Genomic DNA, 25,183 nt, shown 5'->3' on the forward strand with positions numbered 1-25,183 from the left:
AAAAAAAAAAAAAAAAACAAATTATCACTCTCTCTTAATTTCTCTCTACCTACTCTTTTCTCTCCTATCCATAATTTGCACCCAAATATTTATATGTATATGGTGGAAAAATTAATGAGCCTAATTATATAATGGGTGAAGGCCATATATATATATATATATATATAGACACACTGTTGGTACCAAGATTCAACAGTAGCTTTAAGGCTGCCGATTGGGGAATTAAGTACAAGGTATAATTAGACAGAATAAGACTAAAGGTTGAATTGCGTATATATATACATTTGGGGCTCACCCTATATACATTTGGGGCTCACCCTAAGCTCTTTATATAGGCCCGCGTCCTATAGGGTTTTGGGGAGATTCTTATCAATTCTCTTTTTCAATTTGTCATAGAGGTTGACAAGGCGTGAGAATTCAAGTTACTTGAGTCGTCATAAGATATTGCTTACTTGTTGGCCTTCCATCGGTGAGAATGCATTCAGATTTAAGTGATTGGCTAGAAAGGTGAATCGTGGTGATTATAATTGAGCCGTGTCGAGTTTTTGAATTGTCTGGTCGTCTAGAGCCGTCTGGCCTTTGCAATGCTTAAGGGCCCTGTTGGGCTTTTGCTAAAATATAAGTTTTTTTAGGGTCATATGGTAATGTAACTCCTGCATTTATAAACAATTTTTTTTTTCCCCTTTTATGTGGGGACTAAATTTCATAATTAAAATGACGACGCTATACATAATGAGTAAAATATGTTAAATCACTTATTAATCATTCGATTAGTTTTAATTTTAAAACAAATAAAGTTTTCATTTAAACTGCCTATAGTAAAACAAACTGCAGGTAATTTCCACACACACATATATAAATATTTTTAAACTTTTTTATTTATTTAATTTTTAAAAAACTTTGATTGGTTGGCTGTATGGACATCTCATAATCAGAGAGTTGGAACTTGTTAAAGATGTCCCATAATCACACCACAGTAAACAAAGAAAGAAAGAAGCAGTTGTTTGTATGAATCCGAAGAAGTTGATCCCCACGCTTTTCATTAAGAGCGTGGACCCACATCGACTGATAACTGAAAAGAAAGCATGGATGGACTGATGAGGCTGCTGCTCCAGCTTCTCCTTGTTTGTACGCTAAAATTTACACTTCCCCAACGCTCTCACTCCCACTACTCCCTTCTTCCTTCTCTCTCACTCTCGCTTTCTCTCTCTTTCGCTGTCTCGGCGATGGATGAACTCTATGGCCTCCATTCTACTGCCACCGACTACTCAGTAGATAACTATCTGGTCAACAATTACGCCCACTCCTTCCCGACTCCGGTTGCCGGTTTTGGCGACCGGATACCGCTGTTTAGACCCGACCGGTTGTTGTCTGGTTCCGTGTCGTCTGTGGTGTCCGATGCCGCTTCCATGGTGGCTGAGATTCAAAGAGGAGGAACGGAAGAGGAGGTTTCCGGTGCAACCAGAGCCAAAATCGCTTCCCATCCTCTCTACCCTAAGCTTCTCCAAGCTTACATCGATTGCCAAAAGGTGTGGAACCCAGCTTTTCTTTTCTTTTCTTTTTTCACTCGTGTTTGACTCCCCGTTTGGTTGCTGGGAAAACGTACAAACAGTTTTTAAGGAAAAAGAAAGAGAGAGAGTAATACTACAGCGTTTGTTAACCTTCCACTTTTCCCATTAACCAAACGGAGCAATATTAAAGTGTTGGTTTGTTCCTTCAGATCTCAAGTTTCAGTTATGCTCTTTTTTAAGCTCGTGCTTTCCTCTGAAATTTCCTTTTCCTTACGGAATTTTTTTTTTTCCCCGTCGTTGAGGAAAAGAAAAAGGACAAGTAGAAGGAAAAAAAGAACAGTTTGCTATAATGGATACTGTGAAGCAACTGTAGTTTGATTGTACTAGGGTTTTTCTTTTGTACAGGTCGGAGCACCGCCGGAGATTGCTGACGTGTTGGACGAAATTCGAAGAGAAAGCGATCTTTGTAAGAGGACATCAGCTGCTTCCACTCGCTTGGGTGCCGATCTAGAGCTCGACCACTTCATGGTCTCTCTCTCTCTCTCTCTCTCTCTCTCTGAGAATGCTTAATTTATACGGATTTTATTTTATTTTTAATTAAATTTCATTCTCTTTCTGGTTTTTCAAGGAAACTTACTGCGATATATTGGCAAAGTATAAATCGGATCTCGAAAGGCCTTTCGACGAAGCGACTTCGTTTTTGAACGATATTGAAGTGCAACTCAACACTCTCTGCAATGGTGCTTCCAGAATCTGCGTTTATGGTCTCTCTCTCTCTCTCTCTCTGTGTCTATATATATATATATATATATGAAAGTTTTTTTATTTTTATTTACTTTGTCGAATTCTGTGCTGTGGGTTATATATTTCCTATATTGCTTGCTGCGTCTTTTTTTCTTTGTTTTTCCCTTTGTTTTTCCAAGAGGGATTTACACATTTAGGTTAGCAGTGGATATTGGACAGATGGCTCACATGAGTAACAGTAAAATATGGGCGTAGGTTTCATAGGTCAAATTCCCCAATTGGTTCTGAACATTTATACCTAGTGAGCAAAAAAGGTTTCTGATTTCAGATACAAGTAATGACAGCAAGTAACCAACAACCAAAACCCTAGAAATGAATGACACCCTTTGCTGGGAAAGGTGCCTGTTTTTGCTTTTCTAACGTGGAGGAATGTTTTGTTTATTAAGGGTTTCCATGATTGAATCCTTTTTTTTCTTTTCTTTTTCTCCACTTCTAATAACCAATGTTTATCTGCAAGACTTCTAATAACTCTCTGCAGTCTACTACTGAACCTTTTCTTTTCTGTACTATTTTTTTTTGTCTTTCTTTCTTTCATTTTTTTTCTTTCTTTTTTAATTTCCTTCTTTTGTCTGTTTCTCATGAATTAAAAACCCCTCTCTCTCTCTCTCTCGCTCTCGTGTTAGTATAAATAGAATAACCATTAATGATGAACATTCTTCTTTCTTTTTCCATTTTTTCTCAAGTAAATTTCTCCAAGAAAACTCTTCTACATATGATACAAGGAGAGGTGCAACTTGGCTTGAATGATGAGTAAACCTAAGAGTGATAGTGATCCTTTTTTGTAGGATTGAATTATTGATAGGATTTTTTTTTTACTAATTAAACCTAGGACTGCAACAACCTTCTGATTAGTTTATGGGCTAAAGTTTCTATCATTGGAGATAACATTATTTGAGTCACATGTTATTTGTCCACATGTTAAGCTGATTTTCAACTAAATACTAATTTATGCAACCGCTTTAAAAATCTCAGTTTGTCATAATAGAATATTGTCAGATTATGTTGGGGGTGCTGGCATCCTTCCAGCTGTTATAGCTATTTTATAATTAGCATGCTAATATATTGGGCTTGGTTTGCTGCATTTTGTTTCTCTTTCCATTGTTTAGATGGATGCTATCAAACCTGAAAATGAAATTTACTTAGATGGGTGTCTGTTTCCAAAATTGGTTTTAGAATAAAAATCGAATATTCTATCATGAAGAACAATAGAATTTGTACCTCAGCTTTTGAAGTACATGGCTCTTGAGGGTTTCCTTCATTCCTTATTTGATTCGAGTCTTAGGCAATTAAGGTTGAGACACTATTTCTTACTTAAATCAGTGGGATATATATATATATATATATATATATATATATATATATATATATATATATATATATGGTGATTGCAATGGAGGTGTAAATCATGTGTTAGCTCATATTTCTAGGCAGATGGCAATGGTTGCAGTCACTTGAGATTAATGTATTTATGGATACCATGGGCGAGAATAGAATACTAAACATTTGGAAAGTTCTTAGGACAATCAATTCTGCCATCCAAAATAGTAGAGATCGAGAAAATGTTTTCTAAGAACATAGAGGATCTCATCAGGAATAGTTGCAGGTAGTTGCAAATGTATTAAATAATATACTTGAACCTAAAGGAAACCCCTTTTCTTCTTAATCAAGCATATCATTAACACAAATAGATTCCTAATAGAATCTTTGCATTGAAAAACATGATATCATGGGTGAGTGAAGTACAGGGAGTTAGGTTTCCAAAATATTACATTTGCTCGTGTTGTAGTTCTGGTCTCATCTTCCTTTCAGACCTGTCTCATATTTTAAAATTTGCTTGACCACTGTTGATGTCCAACTTTTAAGGCTATGTGCATATTTAAATAATGGTTGAGTCCATAGGCTTTTGTACGTGGTACAGATGGATTTTGTCACCAAAATGCTTTCTTTAGTATTTCTTTTATGAGGTCAAGGCTATGGGAATGCTCATATCGTGTGGTCCCAAGCTATTTTTAGCATCAACATGAGAGAAAGCTGCTTTTTCATGCAACTTTAGTGCAAGTCATGGTGGCCTGGAGGTTATAGATTTTGTTTGGAAATGAGAGCCATCAAGGTGGATTGTTACTAATTAATTAAAGTGGTTCAGACATGCGTAAAAACTTTATGATTTTTAAATTTCAAAGGAATTGCAGATGAGAGATTTGGCAATGGTTGCTCTAGATTACATTTTAGCTGCTTGTGGTCTCAATGTGTGCGTGAGCACGTTCATTGAATTTTCTTTATGACTCTAGAATTTTTTTTTTTTTTGACGTGTCCACCCAAGGTAGGGGATTCGAACTAGTGACGTCCTCTTCATGAGACGTGGTTCCCAACTGATTGAGCTACCAATAGCTACCTCTCGGGAACCACTCTAATATACTTTGGACAAGCTCCAATGTAGAACAAATGGATTTGACATATGTTACATCAATTACATGTTGTTAACTGTTAAGGAAGCGTGTTTTATCTTGAATGTTTTAAACTATATATTTGATGTACTTTATACCAATTACATGCTGTTAGCTTGCTGTTTAGGAAGCGTGTTTTCTCTTGAAGGTTTTAAAGTATCTTCTGGTTCATCTGCCACATTGATAGTATTGCTAATCTCATCCCAATCTTAGATGATATGCAAGATTTCTTTCATTTGATATTTCATTTGATGCCCCTAGTGTTGAAGAGTGGAAAAACTTGTTTGTTAATTAGCCTCTTGAAGTGAACTTTTTTTTGCCTTTGGGATATGATAATTCAATCTTCCATGAATGAAACAAATTTGAGTTAGAAACCATGGCTGTATTAAACTGATTTGTTGTCTATATTAGAAGACCTGGGCATTCTGTATCTCATTCAATGTACCGATATCTTAGTTTTATCAATGTCTATTGGTAGAATGCAAGGCACCTTCAGTTCTTGTTTTTAGAAGTATTTCTCAAGCTATGAGGTATGGCAGTAGATTTGCAAGGCTCTGAATGTTTTGGTTTAGACAATTTTCTGTAACTTGATATATCCGATCTAGATCCATGTCTTTATGGCATGTAGATTATGTCATCTATTTATTGGAGATGCAATCTCCATTAGGTAGTTTGTTTAAGTTTGAAGCCGTATTTTTCTGTTATCATGTGCCCACCACTCCCCCATTTTATCTCGTTCTCCACACGTTTGTTTCTCCTTCTGTGTGACTGAAATGCACTTAACAAGTGCCTATTGTATTGTGAAGATTGATTCTGTGATAGCAGAAGCTTAACAGTCCTAGGAAGAATCAAGGTTTCCCCTTGTTTTTGTTGGCAATATTTAAACATGTTGCTCCAGAAGATTGTTTGTTGTCTAAAGATAACTGTCATATTACATTTGACTACAGTTTAACATTGTCTTTCGCGTCCAGAAGATTGTTTAGGTTTGAAATAATTCGGGTTAGTTCTTGTCAAAAGAAGATAATTGGGGTTCTTCTTAACTTCGATAAAACCAAGCCAGCTGCAAGCTCTCTCTCTCTCTCTCTCTCTTGCTGAGACGATTCAAGCCTTGAAAGAGCTTACAGGTCTAAGAATGGTGTTTCATACATGTGGGCTTAAAAGCTACTCGCTATGCTGTTTTCTGAAAAATCTATTTTTATTGTCCGACTTATAGACAGTTTTTGGAAAGGCATTAAATTACTTGGAAGCTTGCTTTACCGTAGACAAAGTTATATGGGTTATGGAAGTCCTAAAATTTCATGTGTACTTTTCAGCCTCTTGACTATTAAATATCCCCCCCCCCAAAAAAAAAGGCACGTAAAAAATTTGATTTTGGCCAGCTTATTGTTCATTATTTTTTGACATGCATTCCCAAGTAGAACACACAAACAAAAGGAAATCAAAGTTTTTCTTGAATAATTTGTTCCTTTTGCTGCATGTGACTGAAATTCCCGGTGCTCCTCTGACACTCTTTTAACTGTTATACAGTTTGGAGTTTTGCTCTGCCAAGTTCAAGGATTTGCTTTTTACATATATGAAAAATGCTATTTTTTACCTTCTCCCGTCCAACTTTTCCGTCCAACTCCATTCATTTGTTTTTCAAATTTATCATTGAATCTGATTGATGCAAGCATGGGTCCTATAGCATGTGCTCTAACACCAGATAATTAGTAACGAGGGCTCAGGAAAAAAAAAAGAAAAGTACAAGTTTTCTTTCGTTTTTTCCTCCTTCACTTGCACTAGTTTTTGTTCTATTTGATGCCGAGTTCCGATGTGCTGAGGTTATGTGTGTGTATATATATATATATATATTGGATGGGCATTGGAAGGGTAAAGTTGGGAAACGTGTGTTGTGGAAAAGTTGTCCGAGACAACAAATGGACTCCCGCAGTTCCCGCTGCAGACTGCTTTTAAACCATGAAGCAGACTGGTCCAACCCTGCGGTTGCCATTCTTAGTCTCTCTCTCACTCCACTCCACCGCCCCTTCTCCACGCCTTATAGTTGCACAGAATTTTATGCACTCTCGCTCTCTTAAAATTTAATTAATGCTAATTAGCTTAAACAACTATAATGACGTGTCTCTCTCTTTCTTTTTGTCTGGTGTGGTGGGGAAGGAAACCCATTTATTTATCTGAGTTCGTGGGTGTCAATCAGAAGAGAAGAGAAAGTGATGGAAAAGAAAGCATTGGGCGGGAGCGTACGATGCGGGTTGTGGGATGTTATTTTTCTTTTTCTTTTTGTTGAGCGATATGGACAGGCCGTATCCGTTGAAAGACGCCTCTTGATCCGCCCACTGAGCGCGATACGACACAACGAACCTCGGAATCTTTATTTGTCTGGTCTCTCTCTCGCTTTGTACTGTTTTATGTGGAAGCGGGACCCGCCTCCTTTGGTAAGGCATTGGGTTGTCGTAACATCACATCCATGGAAACATGGAATCCTGCCTCCATGAGAATTGATGAGAACAAATAGTGGTTTGGTAGACTCCATTATGATCCCCTTTGCCTTTCTTCTGTGTGCTCGCTGACCCCACTCCCCTCCATCACTACTCCATCTCTTTTTTCTTTTCCTTTATTTTATTTAATTTTTTTTTTTTTTTTATGATCTTGATTGTTTACTAATTTTTTGGTGTAAAAACGGAAGAGTAGAATATATTGGGTTGTTGTGAGAGGGCTCACCAGGACTAGTTTTTTTTTTTTTTTTTTTTAAAAAAAGAAATTTGAAGTGCACATGATGAACACTGTCACGTCAGTTTAATGGGACGAGAGTAGTATTTTCAAAAGCGTGGAATATACTTTCTTCCAAGTTTTACAAATTGTTGTTTTTACGTGCTCCGTTAATGTTTTGTCAAAAAAATTAACAACTATTTTGCCATTGGTACATGTGGCCACACTATAGCCTATAAAATTGTGCCACATGTAGACCCAACCAGAGCTGACTTACCACCTCATCTCATTTCAGCCCCATGTAGCAATTTGGTAGAAACAGCTCAGTCGACTCATGTGCCTCATAATTTTGGTATTTTTGGAAATAAACTCGTTATTACTAGAGAGAGTCGACTATTCCTCTATGTTAGAATCAAGTTGTCTGTGTATAATTTGTGGACACGGATATATGATCTAAACCAAAGGTTATGGATTGCCATTGACTTTATGAACTTATACAATTATTACCTTGATCATTGTTTATGGTGATGATTAATTCATGTTTCCCATATAACATATCCATCCTTGATAAAAGCCATTCATATGCTGTGTGACATTAAATAGCTTGTCTATTCAACAATGTACTCTTTGGTTTGCTAAAATCATAGTAACATTTTGGTTGTTTTTTTATATTTGAAAGTAACATTTTCTGAGTTCAGTTTCTTTTGGCATATATAGAGTGCCTATGCAATTCCTTTAGTATGGTTGTAAGCTTGTGACAAAATTCATGCATCTGGATGTATTCGGACCAAAAGAGAATTCATCTCTTGAGAATTTTGATTAAAGGGTTCGTTTGTCATTTGACGAATGCAATTTTCTCTTCATGAGTGATGGTATTAGTTTTATGGTGGGAAAATGAGCATGTTTATTTGAAAATTTGCCTTTCAATTTGTACTTGTGTCATCCTTTTTTATGAACTTCTCTGGCATTTATACCACTAAATGCCTAATCTTATTAGATCCTTTGTGTGTGATCCCTTTTGGTCCCTCCACATTTATTTGAAGCAAGGACAAGTTGAAAACCATTTAAAGTTGTGGGTTTTGGTATCCTCTTATTGTTGATCTTTTACCAGATGAAGTAGATGCATCATCTGAGGAAGATGTCAGCGGAGGAGAGACGGAGGAGTGCCAGCGGACGGATGAGGATCGTGAATTAAAGGACAAACTCTTGCGTAAATATAGCGGTTATATCAGTAGCCTGAAGCATGAATTTTCAAAGAAGAAAAAGAAGGGAAAGCTACCTAAAGAAGCAAGGCAAATCCTACTCGACTGGTGGAATATTCATTACAAATGGCCATACCCGACCGTAAGCATTTTCTTTTGAAGCAATAGTTGTATAATTGTGTATCCATGCTGAAACTATATATCTGCACAAAAAGAAAAAGGAAAAGAAGTGCTAGGCTTGACATTCTAATCATGCTTTTTTTACATATTCAGGAAGTGGACAAGGTTGCACTGGCTGAGTTAACAGGCTTAGATCAGAAACAAATAAATAACTGGTTTATAAATCAAAGGAAGCGTCACTGGAAGCCGTCGGAGAACATGCAATTCACAGTTATGGATAGTATCTACGGACCGCTTTTCCGGAATGACTAAGGTGGGATCTTGTGATTTTGTGTTTGTATATTCTTGGACATGACCCTTTGCTAATGCCTAACGAATTGCCTAGCCACTTAGTTTTATTACAACCCTCTACATTGTGGTCACTAAAGTTAGTTTTGGATGCTAGCGTGTGCTATACAATAGAGATTTCGATTGTTCTCCATTTATTAGAATGGGGCTATTGCATGTATATCTGAGGTGTCCATCAATGTGGTGGCAACTGCACTCATCAAAATTGAATTTACATGATCACCATGATGAGCACAGCTAATGTTTTCCTTTTTGGTCGAATGATGAATACAATTCAACAATTCATATTCTGCTTGCTAGTTAAGGTTGTGGGATATTCTCAGGAAAAGAAGCTATAGTGGTTTTGTTATGTTTTTTTGGGGGGCTTTAGGGTTCGGTCCAAATGTTGTGAACATTCCCCATGCTAGACCATTATACAAGTGAAAATGGAGCCCTAGTTTGGGTTAAGGCATCGGTGGTAGGAATAAGCCAGCTTTGTTTGTTTGTTTGTTTGTTTTTTTTTTTTTTCTTAAAAAAAAAAATAAAAAAAAATCATAAAAATGTATGATGGAGCAGCAATTGTGTCTATTTACTTGGGCGTGATCATAACACTTGTTGGGAACCAATGACGTGAAGGGCCTAGGGCAATTGCTGGCACTCCTTCAAGCTAGGTTGAACCATAGCCAGACCTAATATTATCATGGGCATTAGTAGGTACTTAAGGTAGCTAATACTAGTTAGGTTTAGATATAAGTGGAACCCAAGCTGGTTTAACTTACACAAGCAACATGTGCATTTTTTTCTTACTAGGCAAGCAACGTGCGTTTTTACAACAATGGAACTTCGTTTTAATAATGTATTATTTGGAGAGTATTGAAGACCATCATGCCAATTTTTAGGAAAAAAGTTGTCTTTTTACACCCAAGAGAGGAAAAGAAAGGCTGTTTAAAGCATGTTGATTGTTGTCAATAAACCCTTAATAATGTAGGCCGACAATGTTCGTCTAAGATATCTGTTAATGGGTTGTATTGGTTTTTAAAAATCAATTATTGTTATAAAAAAAATGCCTCCTGCAACCAAAAGTTGAATGCTATTGACCACATGTAGTACTTTCCCATCAAATTCCCCCTTCAATTCAAGTTGTCTTGATAAAATATGACTTAAAAGCCTTTTATCGGTTTCCCTTCATGGTCACGGCTGACATTTTCCCATCTAAAACTTCATGGTTTGAAAAGTGTTCTTTCTTTTTATTGGAGGATTGTTTCAATGTGATATAAAGGTAAGAAGTATTTTCTATGTTTTATTAAAAAAATATTTTAAAAAACATGAGCTAAATTCTTATGTATTATAAAAAAGTGGTAGTGTGGACACCTTGAGTGGAGGAGAGGGGTGGTCGAGCGGCCACCTTTGGCCTATTGTGATGGCCATGCGGCCAACCTAATCTAGTCAGGTGGCCATGCAACCACCTTGGACTTCTTGTGGTGGTTGCGTGACCACCCCTCTCTCTCTCCTCTGGTAAAGGTGGCTACACGACTACTATATTTCTATCGAACTTGAAAAGTAGTATCAAAATATGAGTTTCATGTCAAGCTTATTCAAATTGAATGGGATGCCAACCAATATTTTATCATATCAAGATATGACCCTCAAAAGCATTTGTTGGAGAGAGCATTTTTGAATACATGGTATCCTATGGTTTTGCTTACCACCTTCAAAGTGATGGTCAAATTGAAGTAGTCAATAAATGTTTGAAACACTATTGATAGTGTTACGCAGGGAGAAACCTAAATTATGGTCTTCCCAGTTACCTATGGCAAAGTGGTGGTACAATACCGACTACCGCATCTCTATTTGGAAGAAACATTTGAAGTTCTTTATGGTGTTCTTTGGTAGGGTTGACTTTGTAAAAAATAAATCCCTATAGCTTTGTAATGAACTTATCAATTCATGTGGTATGCCTATGTAACAAATGATCAATCCATGCAAATTTGTGCCATTCTTTATAATATAGTCCTTATAGAATCACAAATTTACCCTAAAAACGGGGAAAAAAAAGTTTGGGTTGGTAGTGCTAGAAGTGGTTGGACTTGGACACCTTTATAGCTATGGTGGTTGCGCGGTCACCTCCTCTAGCCAATTATGAGGGTGACTGAACGACCCCCTAAGGCTCTTAGAGGTGGTTTGGTCACCCTCTATAATCGACCATAGAGAACCACCTCCATACCGTAACAGTCAGTTTTGAAGGTAGCCTACTACTCCCTATACCACCACTCAACCTTTTTTTTTTTCCTTTATTTTATTTTTATTTGAGAATAAACTTTAAAAACACACAAACACTCGGTTGGAAAAATGACCAAAATTTATACAACAGGATGATTATGTTACAGAAGCATTCCACATGAATTTATAAGTTTATTTTGAAACGATAATGATTTATTTGTTACAAGGTCAAACCATATGGACTATTTAACAATTTTCACACAACAAATAATTTTTTTTCAAAATTATCCTCCTTAGTTTAAATTTGGATAAAAAATAAAAAATAGGTAATTACTTTTCAAATAAAGTAAACGATAAATTAAGAAGTTATTAAAATTCTATCCATTGGTATTTTGAAGTAGGCCAGTATTTTGAAACATCTCAAAATATAAGAGAGGACTAAAAATAAAGGACAGAGTGAATAATGTTTTATTTCCAATGAAAAGGTTACTGTAGACTTAAAAATTAGGCTGAATTTTTATGGAAATTAGACTTAGTCATTCATTCATGCTTTCACGCCTCCCAATAAGAAATTTTGGTTCCGCTCCTGACTTTATGACTAACATTTATTTGAAATTTTAGTTTTACATACCGTAAAAGGAAACCAACGATATCTCATATCCATCCCTTGTTATTACAGTTTTGCTTATAGTCTTAGGGTTAGTCAAAACGTGCCATTTCAAAATAGAGATTTTAAAACGTGCAATTTTAAAACATAATTTTTAAAAACGTAATTAAATATTTGGTAAAATTATAGTTTAGCATTTAAAATCGTGGAAACCAACAATATCCCATATCCATCCCTTGTTATTACAGTTTTGTTTATAGCCTTAGGGTTAGTCAAAACGTGCGATTTCAAAATAGGGATTTTAAAACGTGCAATTTTAAAACATAATTTTAAAAAATGTAATTAAATATTTGGTAAAATTACAGTTTAACATTTAAAATCGTGCATTTTTAAAACATACACCCACTTGCGATTTAAAAACATAAATTTTTTACAATTTCAAATAGCAAGTTTTTAAAAAAGCATTTACAAATAATACATTTTCTACAATTTAATGAAAAATCACATTTTTACTCTGCGAAATAACTGTGTAAAATGTACTAGACCACTATGCAACAATTTTTTTAAAGCATTCCACACAATCTCAAAGCTTTTACTGAAAACATTGTTCTCTTTAACCCATCTCCATAAAAAGCCAAGCCAACTTGTAAAACCTTCACTTACAAGTGTCTAACATGAAATCCAACGGGGCAAACTTTCTTGGATTAATAATTTGTACAAAAAATAGACGTGTTTGGTGTCATTCTTAAACGTATCTTGATTATCTTTTCTTTTTTAAAAAAGGTTACCATTAAATCTGTAAGACTCATGTGTGGATCTTGTACATGTGTGTTTGGTAAAGGAGTGGGCCAGACTAGACTCAAAAACCCAAAAAAATCTTCTTAAAATTAACCTCAATATTCTTACTTTTTACATTACATCAATCACTTTTTATTATTATTCAAATAAAAAAATCGTTACAAAACAAATTTTTTCACATTTTTATATAAAACATTCTTATTTTTTTATTTTTTATTTTCATATCAATCAAATCTATTATAGTTTTGATCCACTTCTTTTTTCAAGTTCTTTGTCAAACACAGCCGTAAATTTAATAGTAAATTTGTCAATTTCTTATTGGGAGATGGACAAAAAAATGGCAAAAAATGCCACTAAAAAGTAGCTAATAGCTAAATAAAGGAAAAAGAGAAACAAAACCAGCTCATACATCCTCTCAAAAACCCACCCATCTCTCTCTAAAATCCAAGAGCTGAAAACAATAATCATGCCTACCATATGGGGTTCAATTACTCCCATCCTCCCCCACTCTCCCACAGCCCTCATAAAAGACCCTCACAGAGAGAGGTCAATTTGCTGCGTTGATTCGAGCTGCAACATATAGAAAACAGGGGAAACAGAGCATCAAACATGCTCTGTTTCTCTGAATTCCAATAAAGAAACCATAGCAACCACCCCCCATCCCATTTGAATTAAATGCAACACCCAGTCCCAAATCCTCAAAAACCCAGATGGCTGTTCCTTGTGTTTCTCTTCTTCTTCTTCTTCTCTCCCTCCCTCTCCACCGCTGAAGGCACCCTTTTGTGCGGCTCCTCAAAGGAGGACAGCAGCCCAAACTTCATTCCAAATTTCACTGCTGCAATGAAAGAAGTCTCCAAGGGAGTCAGTGAATCGAAATGGGCATCCCATTCTGTCATTTCTCCGAGTCCCAGCATCTTCACATATGCCCAGTGCTATGACTTTCTCTCCCACAATGAGTGCAAAGCCTGTCACAGTAAGAGCCGAACAGAGCTCCCCAGATGCTTTCCTGCCAACTCTGCAAGCATTTATCTTAACGGCTGCTACCTTCGTTATGATATCTATAACTTCTACAACGAGGCGGTTGACGAAGACCGTGATAAGGTGATTTGTGGGCATCCCATATATGTTCACAAAGATCAGAACTTCCAACGGGAATTTACGAAAATAGTTCATGACATCGTTCGGCGTGTGGCTACGAAGGCGGTGAGCGACAAGGGGTTTGCAGTGGAAGTGGAGGCGGCAGGGGTGGCTCCTGTTTATGCAATGGGTAAGTGCTGGGCGACACTGACCATCCTCAACTGCAGTAAGTGCATGTCGGATGCAGTGAAAAAGGTGTCTAAGTGCGCGCCCAACGCGGATGGCAGGGTTATGAATGCTGGTTGTTATTTAAGGTATTCTGCAGAGAATTTCTTTACCAATGACAAGGAGGATGACTTGAATGAGAGACATGGTAAGAACCAATTGTTTTGAGAAGCATTTTGTGTTCTTTGGCGCTTTTGATTTTGTTTCTTTCTTCCTTTTTTTTTTTTTTTTAGTTTTTAATACTTTTCTTCACATGGGGATGGGGGTCTCTGTTTCTCTTAATGGGGCTCAAAATTAGCCTTATCCCAAATACCTAAACCCATCGTAAGAGATAAATTCAATCACTTTGCGGTTATTCTAAGTTCTTGAGTTTTTTTATTTATTTTTATTTAATTTGAATGTTGGGTATGGTCATCTAGATTTAACGTTCGACTTGAGATTTGATTATGCATGATCTTGTCATTTCCAATGGAATTCCTGACACACAGAAAACAAAACAGGTGTTTTTATGACCTTTTCTCTATAAGGTTTTTTTTTTTTGTTTTTTTGTGGGTGTTTTGATTGTAAAAAGTGTTTTAATGTGACTTAAAAGACCATTTGACTTTTTTGATATAAAATTGAAAAATAAAAAGAAAGAAAGAATGGGTTAGCAAATGAGTAATAGAGTAAATATTACTCATTTACTCATGCACCCTAGAGTAAATGAGTAATAGATCTCTCTGAGATCAGTGGATTTCTTTGAGTTTTATAATGCTGACGAGCCCATATTAGGCCCTTTGTTTCTTGTTTCATTTGGTCAAGAGCCTGTAATCCTCAATGACATGATTGATCCCTACTCCCTATTATAATAAATTCATTTCTTAATTTATGTTATGGCATTTCATCTCTGCTTGGGGTTGCTAATAATCTTACTAATAATAATTTCATTTCCTTGTTTCATGCATCTCCAGAGGCTTCTGGGATCATTTCTTCAGGAATTGCCTTAACTTTGATTGCTCTCATTGGTGTTGCATTTGCCTATGTGAGAATATCAAGGAGGAAAAGAGGTGCAATTTCTGTCAAAAATCATGATAGCCTCTTGATTTTCATCTTCTTCTTCTTCTTTCTTTTTTTTTTTTTGATTTTTTAATTCATTCTGCTCTTGTACTTCACTGCAGAGAAAAAAAATTCAATTTATTTGGACATGTCTCATTTGAATTTCAAGTATGAATTGCTGGAGAAGGCCACCAATTCGTTTGATGGCTCGAGGAAGCTAGGGCAAGGTGGAGCTGGTTCTGTGTTCAAGGGGATTCTCCCTGATGGGACAATTGTTGCAGTCAAAAGATTGTTCTTCAATACGCGGCAATGGGCGGATGAGTTCTTCAATGAGGTGAACTTGATCAGCGGCATTCAACACAAGAACCTTGTTAAGCTTTTGGGTTGCAGCATTGAGGGCCCAGAAAGCCTTCTGGTTTATGAATACCTACCCAACAAAAGCCTCGATCAAATCCTTTTCAGTGAGTAATCCCAATAAAAGCTTACAAAAAGTTCAATCTAATAGCCTGTTAATTTATATGTTTATCTTATAGCTTCAGCTTGCATATACGTTCATTACGCACACATATATCTATATCAATACTTACAATTACAAGAAGTTAAGCGATATCTATTACATTATGAAGAGAATTTCTTTTTATCTTTTAAAACTAAAGTTATATAAGCTTATAAAAGCCGAGCCGAGTTTATACAAGCTCGATGAGCCTAAATTTTTATTCAAGCTCTATTTGCTTAATAAATTAACCGATTCTAAGTTGAGCTTATTTGAGTCAAGTTTCAGTCGTGAGTGGCTTTGTTCATTTTGTTGAGAAATAGTCTCACATTGCCTATGGACAAGATCTTGGACATGTTTATAAGGAATGAGCAACTCTCTCTTATAGAACCGATTTTATGAGATGAGTTAGGCCCATGAAATTTCTTCACATTTATAGCCCTTAGATTTTGGGTGTCTATTTATGCAGGTAAGCACACATCCCTTCACCTAACCTGGCAGATGCGGTTTGAAATCATCTCTGGAACAGCAGACGGCCTCGCATATCTTCATGGAGGTTGTGGAGAAAAAATAATCCACAGAGACATAAAAGCCAGCAATATTCTCCTTGATGAGAATCTTACTCCAAAGATCGCTGATTTTGGACTTGCTCGAGGTGTATCGACGGATAAATCTCATGTTAGCACCGGAGTAGCAGGAACATTGTAATCACAAACTGTCTCCATTATATAGTTGTCTTGCTTTTGATTCTCTACATGATTGTTTACATACAGCTTAAGGTATAGATTTTGCATGCAAGATAAATGCTACATTTACCAATAGTTGGATTTCAAGTTATGGGAATTGCAACGCATCACTTGAAAACCAACTTTTGGGAAGAAAATTTGGTCGGTGTAACATTTTACTTTGCGTTATATGTTCTCTTGTTAATTATCTTTTACATTATAATCCCTACAAACTTTGACATTTGCTGCAGGGGATATATGGCTCCTGAATATCTTGTTCGAGGACAGCTAACCGAGAAGGCAGATGTTTATGGTTTTGGAGTTTTGGTTATGGAGATTGTAAGCGGCAGGAGGAGCAGTGTTTTTACTCAAGGGTCAAGTTCAGTTTTGCTTTCTGTAAGATTCAGACCCTTTTGCATTGCTAATAAATAGTGATAATATATATTAAGCATATGAAAAGTGTCTGGCTTTCATTGTTGCACATCAGGTTTGGAGGCATTACAAGGCAAACAAAATCACTCAATCTGTTGATCCTGCCTTGAATGGTATATATTCTGAGAAAGAGGCATCCAACGTGCTTCAAATTGGGCTTCTTTGCACGCAGGCTTCTGTTGCACTAAGACCATCCATGTTTGAAGTGGTTGAGATGCTAAGCGATGAAGAATGTGTCATCCCCTCACCCGAACAACCTCCATTCTTGAATGCCAGTGTCCTAAGTTTGGGTGACACGACCACTACCTATGATCCCATGATCCCTGCCACCTCATCCTCCTTGTCCAACAATAACTCCTCAAATGGGGAATCTGCTGCTGAAGTGTCCATTTTTTATAGTGCAGAGTCCGACAATATGAGCATTCATGGATCGGATTTTCTTTCAACATTTCAAGCATTTAAGGGAAGCTAGATTGGTCATCTCAAGATATATGCTATCTTGAGCAAAAGATAAGGACCCAAGGTCCCAATGCAAGGAGGGAAGTAACGACCCACGTAATCAGGGGTGTGGAATGATGGTGAAAATTTTGTCATGTAGATGGGATGTTTTGGTATTTTCCTTTTCTACTAAGATAGAAAAGGGTTCATATAGCTCATAGAGAAGAGCTTTCTTTTAGGGAAAATTATCCATTTAGTAGCCCTTGCAGAGATTTGTAGTTGTACCAAACTAATCTCTCTTGTATAAGAGCATCTTAAAGATATGTAGGTACACTATTTGACAAAAACCATTAGACACACATGAATCCACGTCACAATCAATTGACACGTGGTGTAATTGATGACTTAAACTATAATAAAATTACAATTTCGCCCACGTACTAATAAAACAAAAAATAAATGAAAAAAAGTGGGACCGCCCCTCCCTAAGTGAAGGTCGCCAATTCCCTCATAGAGCGGTCTACCAACTGTAATGCCCCAGTGGTTTAACTAACTAATAGTTAACTTGGCATGCCTTTCAAGACTTATTGATCATTTAATAAGCCTTAAGGGATCTCTAATCCTGCAACTCTAGGGAAAAGTAGCAGAAATAAAATACTTATTACATCATAAGATAGCCAATTCTAATAAAATAATAATGCATTAATTTATCTAGAGCAAAACCCTAGTATTCCAAAGTAAAATAAAACCATCAAAATCTAAATCCCAAAACAACTCAAAAAAAATATCTTTAAAGCAACATAAAGGAAAATAGGATCTTCAACTTTGATGTTCGCATAAAATGTGAGTCATCAGTCATCCATGCCTGCAGAAAACCATTCTTTGACATTCGGCCGACAACGGGCACAGTACACCAAGAACATAACTTCTATGAGTTCATCAAGCTCATCCTTAAATTCAACCCATAAAAATGCAATCAATTAGGGTCTAACTCCTCATAAACCACCCTAGATAAGTCCTCCACAGTCACATTCCTCCTCACAGGATTCGACATCTAATAACTAACTAACCGTATGAGAACAAACGGATTTTAAGTTCATGACTTAGTGAGTAAATATCACGTAAAAGGCAGTTATCAATGTTGTGAACTCATGATTTTGATAAAAAAAAAAGTTTCAAAGTAAAATATCATCATGTAAGATAGTTCTTTGGCAAGATATCAATGTAGGAATGAAATGCATTATACATATAATTACATGATAAGTAATGAAGTAAAGTCTTAGCTCAACATCATGTGATTTATCTGAGCCATTAACCCCTTCTTAGTAGGGTTTACGTGTCTCGAGAAACTTTTAATATTACATCAATGCCTCAATGAGGTATAATAGTGGTTACCATAATAGTTCGATCGGGTCTGACCCCAAATGGGCCACACTACCAACGATGATCTATAGTGACCATCATCTGTACATGGCTGAATCGATCACTTATTTGGCCCATTAGATCCAAGTGGCAAAATATAAACGTAAAACAGGACCATATGACCATACTCGTATAATGGTAGGCTCATGACTAGAAATTATGTCATATGATGTAATTGTTCTATGTCTTTTACATGCATGCAATCATAAATACTTACACGACATTTCGATTCTTTTCAATTTCATTCTTTTTCAAGTATTTGATGTGCGTAAAAGTTGAGTTCACATCGCTATAAAATAATTCTGTGCAAGTAGAGAGTACGGAAGTTTTATATATCCAAATAGTATGGCAATAGAAGATAGATAAAAGCATATGTGTGACATGATCGTAGGGATAATCCTTAAAATCAACCTCGAACTCCTCAAAAAGGTTTTATGCAAAAACCCTAATGTCAGAAGGTTTTACTTTTAACGCCCCAAAATTAAATAATTAAATTTACTTAATTTGAAGTGTTACTTGTAGTGCCTCCAAACTAATTAAATGGTAATTAGCTGAAATCACTACATATCACTAATTATCAGAGTATACAACAACATAAAGCGGGAATAAATGATTTGAGACAATTAATCATATAACTTTAAAAAACATCATGTATCATCAATATAGACTTAAGAGCTTCCAAACAAACATTTCCATGACGTTGACAGTATGACAATATGAGTCATTCGTTCGCCATCTTCATCCCAATGAATTTCTCACTCTACAGCCGGACAACATTGGTATCATGTTTGTGATCCTGATGAAGCTGAAAGTACTTGTCTTGAGGTTTTTGTGTGGGGAGGTGACTTCAACTTTCCCGAACACTTCAGGTTTGGATCATCTTGGATTTGCAATAGCACCTCTATATCGTCGAGATATTAAGTGGCATGAAGTATTGAGTGATCAAAGGTACCGACATTGTCGCACCAGATACTCTTTAACCTGGTGTTCAGCTTAGAGTCTTTTTCTAAGTGATTTGCAATTCAATTCTCACAGAAGGTGCCAAACTATTGATAGGCTCAACATATTTTGGGGCCTTAGGCAAAACTTTGAAATTGGGCCTAAATTTTTTTTTTTTTTTTTTTTTTTTTAAAGTAACATATATATATATATATAGCAATAAATTTAGATACATCAATAACATTTTCATTATCTTCTAATTCTTTTTGATGAGTTTCTTGTTTATTTATGAGTTTTTCACCTAAATTATCCTCAATATTTTGTTTATTGCTAATAACAAATTTATTTAGAGCTCCTCTTTGAGATTCAATCAATTTGTTTACCTTTTTTTTTTCTTTTTTTTTTTTAAAGTTTTTCATATCCGGATGCATATTTTCTAGTAGACATGTTTAATTAAAAATACTAACAAATTAAACAAACATGATTTATCAAAAAAAAATTATGACTATAATAAAATAAAGGACAAAAATAGAACAATAAAACCTGATTTGGCAAAGGAATTATGAAGCAGTTCTTGGAGATAGGACAAGAGACTTAATCACTCGGAGTCGGAGAGGAAGAGAAAATGATGAGATAGGCAGAGAAGAAAAATTCATAAAAGAGCAAGTAAAGAGGAGAGGTAAAGTGACAAATATAGAGATTGATATTTAAAATGCCCATGGTTAACAGCAATTTATATTTTTGGCTCTTGGCTTTCCCTAGATGGCTAAATAATAAATAGAAAATAAATGGTAATATTTTATTTCTAAGGTTTATATTTTCTCATAAAAAACAAAAAATTTCTAGAAAGAGGCCAAGAGGATGAGTGAATGATGTAGGCATGTACCGTAACGTCAGGAGCTCTAGGGAATTGGCGTAATGATGTATAAGGCTTTAATGCTTTGTCCTTTTTAATTTATTTTTCGAATTATTTTTAAAATTTATAGTGGGCTTATTAATTGGGATCTTATTAAATTGAGACCTTAAATTTTGATAAAAAAAAATTTTAGGCCCTATTAAAAAAAATTTGGGCCTTCAATTTTTTTTTTGGTCCAAAATAAAATTTTTTTTTTTTTTAACTAAAAATATATTTTTTTGAGCCTTATTAAATTGGGGGCCCTAGGCGAGCCTGAGCCGGCCCTGAGTTGACCACACACCATGACTCCAATGGAGAATGTGTGTTAAAAGGAAAAAAAAAAAAAAAGGAGGTAAGGGAGCTTGCCGGATGTGCCGACGAGGATCACTTTGATGCTTAATTCAACATTTGGAATTTGGAGAAGTTGAACCAACTACTAGTGAGTAAATGAGTGGGATCGTACCTAAAAGAGTTGCCTTCTTTCTATTTATAAAGCATACTTTCCCGCCTCGTTCCCAGTAGGGTATGGGCATTAGAATCGGTTTCCTGCCCTTTTTTTTTGATCCGATAGGGCAGCTCAATACTGTTGGCAACAATGTTTGTTAAGACCAAGGCTGTCAGCCTGTCACCAGCTGTCTTAGACAACTAAAGTATATTGTTCACAATTAGGATATCTCTTCCATGTTGAGTTCCTAAAATTAAGTGGTTTGCTTAACGGTCTTAATACGTAATTAGACAGTTGTTAAACCCCTTGGAAGACCCTTTTGCTTTTGGCATTTCAGCTAAACACCTTTCATGAATCTTTCTTAGTTTTCAGACCCAATTTATTAAAGAAAAAACAAAAAAACCATCATGTAATGATAAAGGGTATGTTCATAAAATGATAAATCCTGCATTTCTCCAAGAAAACTACATTTTTCTTGATGGGTGAGTGCAATGGAACATGCTCTGTTCCTCTGAAGAATTCTAATGAAGAAAACATAGCAACCTCTGCATCCCATTTGAATTAAATGCAACTCAAAGTGTCAATTCCTCAAAATCCCAGATGGCTGTTCCTCGTATTCCTCATCTTCTTCTTCTCTCCCTCCCTCTCCGACCCTGAAACCGCCCTAGCCGGGCTTCTGTGCGGCTCCTCAAAGCAGGGCACCATCCCGGACTTCCTTCCTAATTTCATTGTTGCAATGGATAAAGTCTCCATGGAAGTCAATGAATCCAGGTGGGCAGCCCTGACTATCACTTCGCCGGCTCCTAAGATCTTCGCCTATGCCCAGTGCTATGACTTTCTCTCCCACGACGATTGCATAGCCTGTCACACTCAGAGCCGGACAGAGCTCCCCAGATGCCTTCCTTCCAACTCAGCCCGCATTTATCTCGACGGTTGCTACCTTCGGTATGATAACTACAGCTTCTTTGACGAGGCGGTTGACAAACGCCGTGATATGGTGAAGTGTGGGAATCCCGGCGGTGTTACCGGAGATCAGTACATCGGACGGGAATTCAAGAAAACGGTTCGTAAAATCATTCATAATGTGACTAAGACAGCGGTGGGGACAATGGGGTTCGCAGTGGCGGCGGAGCAGGGAGGTGTGGAGGGTGTTTATGCAATGGCTCAGTGCTGGAGGAGACTCAACCCTGATGGCTGCAAGCAGTGCTTGTCCAATGCAGTGAAGAAGGTGATTATGTGCGCGCCCGCCCCGGAGGGCCGGGTTATGAATGCTGGTTGTTTTTTGAGGTATTCTACGGATAATTTCTTTGGCAATGGCAATGCCACTCTTAATGCAACATCAGGCAAGAACCAGTTACTCTGTTTCTCTGAATAGGGCTCAACATGTTTGATTTGAAAGCATTGCTTTTAAGTTTTTCAATTTGAATCTTGGGTATGGTCGTCTAGATTTAATATTTGACTTAATATTCGATTCTGCCTGGTATTGTCTTTTCTGATGGAATTCCTGACACACAGAAAACAGAGCTCTGTTCTTTCTTCGTTTATGAAATGATTGATTTATAATCGTCAGTATGAAATGATTGATTTATAATCCTCAATATGAAATGATTGATTTATGTTACGGGATTTCTTAATTTATGGGGTTGCTAATAATCTTACTAAAAATTTCCTTTTTTCGTTTCATGTATCTCCAGATTCGTGTGCCTTTGGCATGATCGTAGTAGGCATTTTGTCAGCATTTGGGTTAACTTTGATTGCTCTCATTGGTGCACTATTAGGCTATACGAGATTAACAGGGACGAAAAGAGGTACAATTCTGTCGTGGTAGCCTCCTGAGTTTCATTTATTTAATGTTATGATTCGGTGTCTTCTTACTTCACTGCAGAGGGAAAAAACAATCATGCTGAAATTCCAATTTCTGTGCACAAGTCTAATTTGAATTTCAAGTATGAAATGCTCGAAGAGGCCACCGATTCTTTTGATGGCTCGAGGAAGCTAGGCCAAGGTGGAGCTGGTTCTGTGTTTAAGGGGACTCTCCCTGATGGGACAATTGTTGCAGTTAAAAGATTGTTCTTCAATACGCGGCAATGGACGGATGAGTTCTTCAATGAGGTGAACTTGATCAGAGGCATTCGACACAAGAACCTTGTCAGGCTTCTGGGTTGCAGCATTGAGGGCCCAGAAAGCCTTCTAGTTTATGAATACCTACCCAACAAAAGCCTCGATCAAATCCTTTTCAGTGAGTAATCCAATATGTTTGCCTTTGAATTTTGAAATGGTGGATGACTATGACTTAGATTCTGGGTTTCTATTTATGCAGGTAAGAACACTTTCCTTCTCCTAACCTGGCAGAAGCGGTTTGATATCGTCTTTGGAACCGCAGACGGCCTCGCATATCTTCATGGAGGTTGTGGAGAAAAAATCATCCACAGAGACATTAAAGCCAGCAATATTCTCCTTGACGAGAATCTCATTCCAAAGATCGCTGATTTTGGCCTTGCCCGATGCGTTGCGCCCGATAAATCTCATATTAGCACCGGAGTTGCAGGAACATTGTAAGCACAAACTGTCTCCATTATATAGTTTTGTCTTGCTTTTGGTCTATATGATTGTTTACGTACAATGTTATTACCGTGCACAATAATGATGAATAATACCAAAACAAAAAAGAGAAAGAGCAAAAGAAAATCGAAACACAGATTTACGTGGTTCAACAATGTACCTACGTCTGTAGGAGGATGTGGCTTTATTTTACTATTCAATTATTTAGGGTTACAGCATAACATACTAGTATTTCAATATTACTTACTATGCCTGAGAGGATATGAGCTACTTGTTTCAACATACAACTTAAGATTTAGTGTTTACATTATAATCCCTACAAACTTGACATTTGCTGTAGGGGATATATGGCTCCTGAATATCTTGTTCGAGGGCAGCTAACAGAGAAGGCAGATGTTTACGCTTTTGGAGTTTTGGTTCTTGAGGTTGTAAGCGGTAGGAAGAACAGTGTTTTCTCACAAGGGTCGAGTTCAGTTTTGCTCTCTGTAAGATTCATAGCCACTTGCATTGCTAATAAATAGTGATAATATTATATATTAAGCATATGAGAAGTGTTTGGCTTTCATTGTTGCACATCAGGTTTGGAGGCATTACAAGGCAAACAAAATCACTCAATCTGTTGATCCTGCCTTGAAAGGTATATATTCTGAGAAAGAGGCCTCCAGCGTGCTGCAACTCGGGCTTCTTTGCACGCAAGCTTCTGCTGCACTAAGGCCATCCATGTTTGAAGTGGTTGAGATGCTAAACAATGAAGAATGTGTCATCCCCTCACCCAAACAACCTCCATTCTTGAATGCTAGTGTTCTAAGTTCGGATGACAGCTCCACTACTAGTTATACTACGATGTAGCAAACAACAACTGAATGATTTTGTTCTTCTAACAATTAAGTCCTGAAATGGGAAACCGGCAGCTGAAGTGTCCACTTTTCTTTCAAGATTTCAAGCATTTGAGCCAAGCTAGATTGGCCTCAAATTCTCTAAAGATTGGAGGAGAATACTGAATGTCGATGTACTTTCAATATATGCTATCTTTGAGCAAAAGATAAGGACCCAATGCAATTGTATTTATGTAAATCTACTCCAAGTTCGTGTTTTTGATGAAGTGGGAGTTAGATTCTAGCCAAATTATTCATTAGTCTATGGGATTTGTAGTTGTACCAAATTGATCCCTGAGGTATCGAAAATGTCTAAAAGATTTTTAGGATAAGTTATTTGTCTAAAATGGGACACCGCCCCTCCCTAGATGATGGGCGGTTGGCCGGCCCCTTCTAATGGGAGGCTAACCCTCTCATGTCCATCTCTCAAATTGAGTCATTAACCATACCTCATGCCAATTAACGATTGGTTGTAATGTAGATCACGTGTGCATCTATTGGTTTTATCAAATAGTTAATAGTGGCGGAGCCATGACTTTGGTTCACAAGGGTCACGATTTTCTTCTTAAGAAAAGATCCACAGGAAGATTCTTTTATTTAATCTTCCTTTTGTGACTGACAACTTGTATTTTTTTTTTTTTTTGGCCTTTTGTTGTCAACATTTCCACCATATTTATATTTACAATGCCTTGAAGCCACATTCAGTTGGTCTTTATTTTCTTGGTTGTTTGTGTTGTCATTACAAGGATGAGTTTTTTGATCCGACAGGCAGCTCAATGCCGTTGCCAACAAACAGACAAACTGTTTTTGTTAATACCAAGGCTGTCACTAGCGGTTGGACATCCCTTCCATGTTGGATTCCTAAAATTAAGTGGTTTATT

The 25,183-nt window shown here is 36.7% G+C and overlaps 3 protein-coding genes across 3 annotated transcripts; all 3 read left to right on the plus strand.

The window, feature by feature from the left end:
* The first annotated feature begins 1,062 nt into the window (after nucleotides 1–1,062).
* LOC132176546 (homeobox protein knotted-1-like 6) lies at nucleotides 1,063–9,425 on the plus strand. Its single transcript, XM_059588786.1, has 5 exons — nucleotides 1,063–1,529; nucleotides 1,917–2,039; nucleotides 2,140–2,275; nucleotides 8,577–8,809; nucleotides 8,941–9,425. The coding sequence occupies exons 1-5, from the start codon at nucleotides 1,086–1,088 to the stop codon at nucleotides 9,097–9,099; spliced, it is 1,095 nt and encodes a 364-aa protein (XP_059444769.1). The 5' UTR covers nucleotides 1,063–1,085; the 3' UTR covers nucleotides 9,100–9,425.
* Nucleotides 9,426–13,196: 3,771 nt separating this feature from the next.
* LOC132176545 (cysteine-rich receptor-like protein kinase 1) lies at nucleotides 13,197–17,591 on the plus strand. Its single transcript, XM_059588785.1, has 6 exons — nucleotides 13,197–14,189; nucleotides 14,992–15,087; nucleotides 15,199–15,537; nucleotides 16,039–16,273; nucleotides 16,546–16,690; nucleotides 16,782–17,591. Exons 1-6 carry the CDS (start codon nucleotides 13,415–13,417, stop codon nucleotides 17,196–17,198), a joined length of 2,007 nt encoding a protein of 668 aa, XP_059444768.1. The 5' UTR covers nucleotides 13,197–13,414; the 3' UTR covers nucleotides 17,199–17,591.
* A 3,760-nt stretch (nucleotides 17,592–21,351) lies between these two features.
* LOC132176312 (cysteine-rich receptor-like protein kinase 42) lies at nucleotides 21,352–24,493 on the plus strand. The gene is made up of 6 exons (XM_059588480.1): nucleotides 21,352–22,208; nucleotides 22,560–22,673; nucleotides 22,751–23,104; nucleotides 23,186–23,420; nucleotides 23,768–23,912; nucleotides 24,007–24,493. Exons 1-6 carry the CDS (start codon nucleotides 21,431–21,433, stop codon nucleotides 24,274–24,276), a joined length of 1,896 nt encoding a protein of 631 aa, XP_059444463.1. The 5' UTR covers nucleotides 21,352–21,430; the 3' UTR covers nucleotides 24,277–24,493.
* The last annotated feature ends 690 nt before the right edge of the window (nucleotides 24,494–25,183 follow it).

Source organism: Corylus avellana, chromosome ca3, assembly GCF_901000735.1.
Source record: "Corylus avellana chromosome ca3, CavTom2PMs-1.0".
Lineage (NCBI taxonomy): Eukaryota > Viridiplantae > Streptophyta > Magnoliopsida > Fagales > Betulaceae > Corylus > Corylus avellana.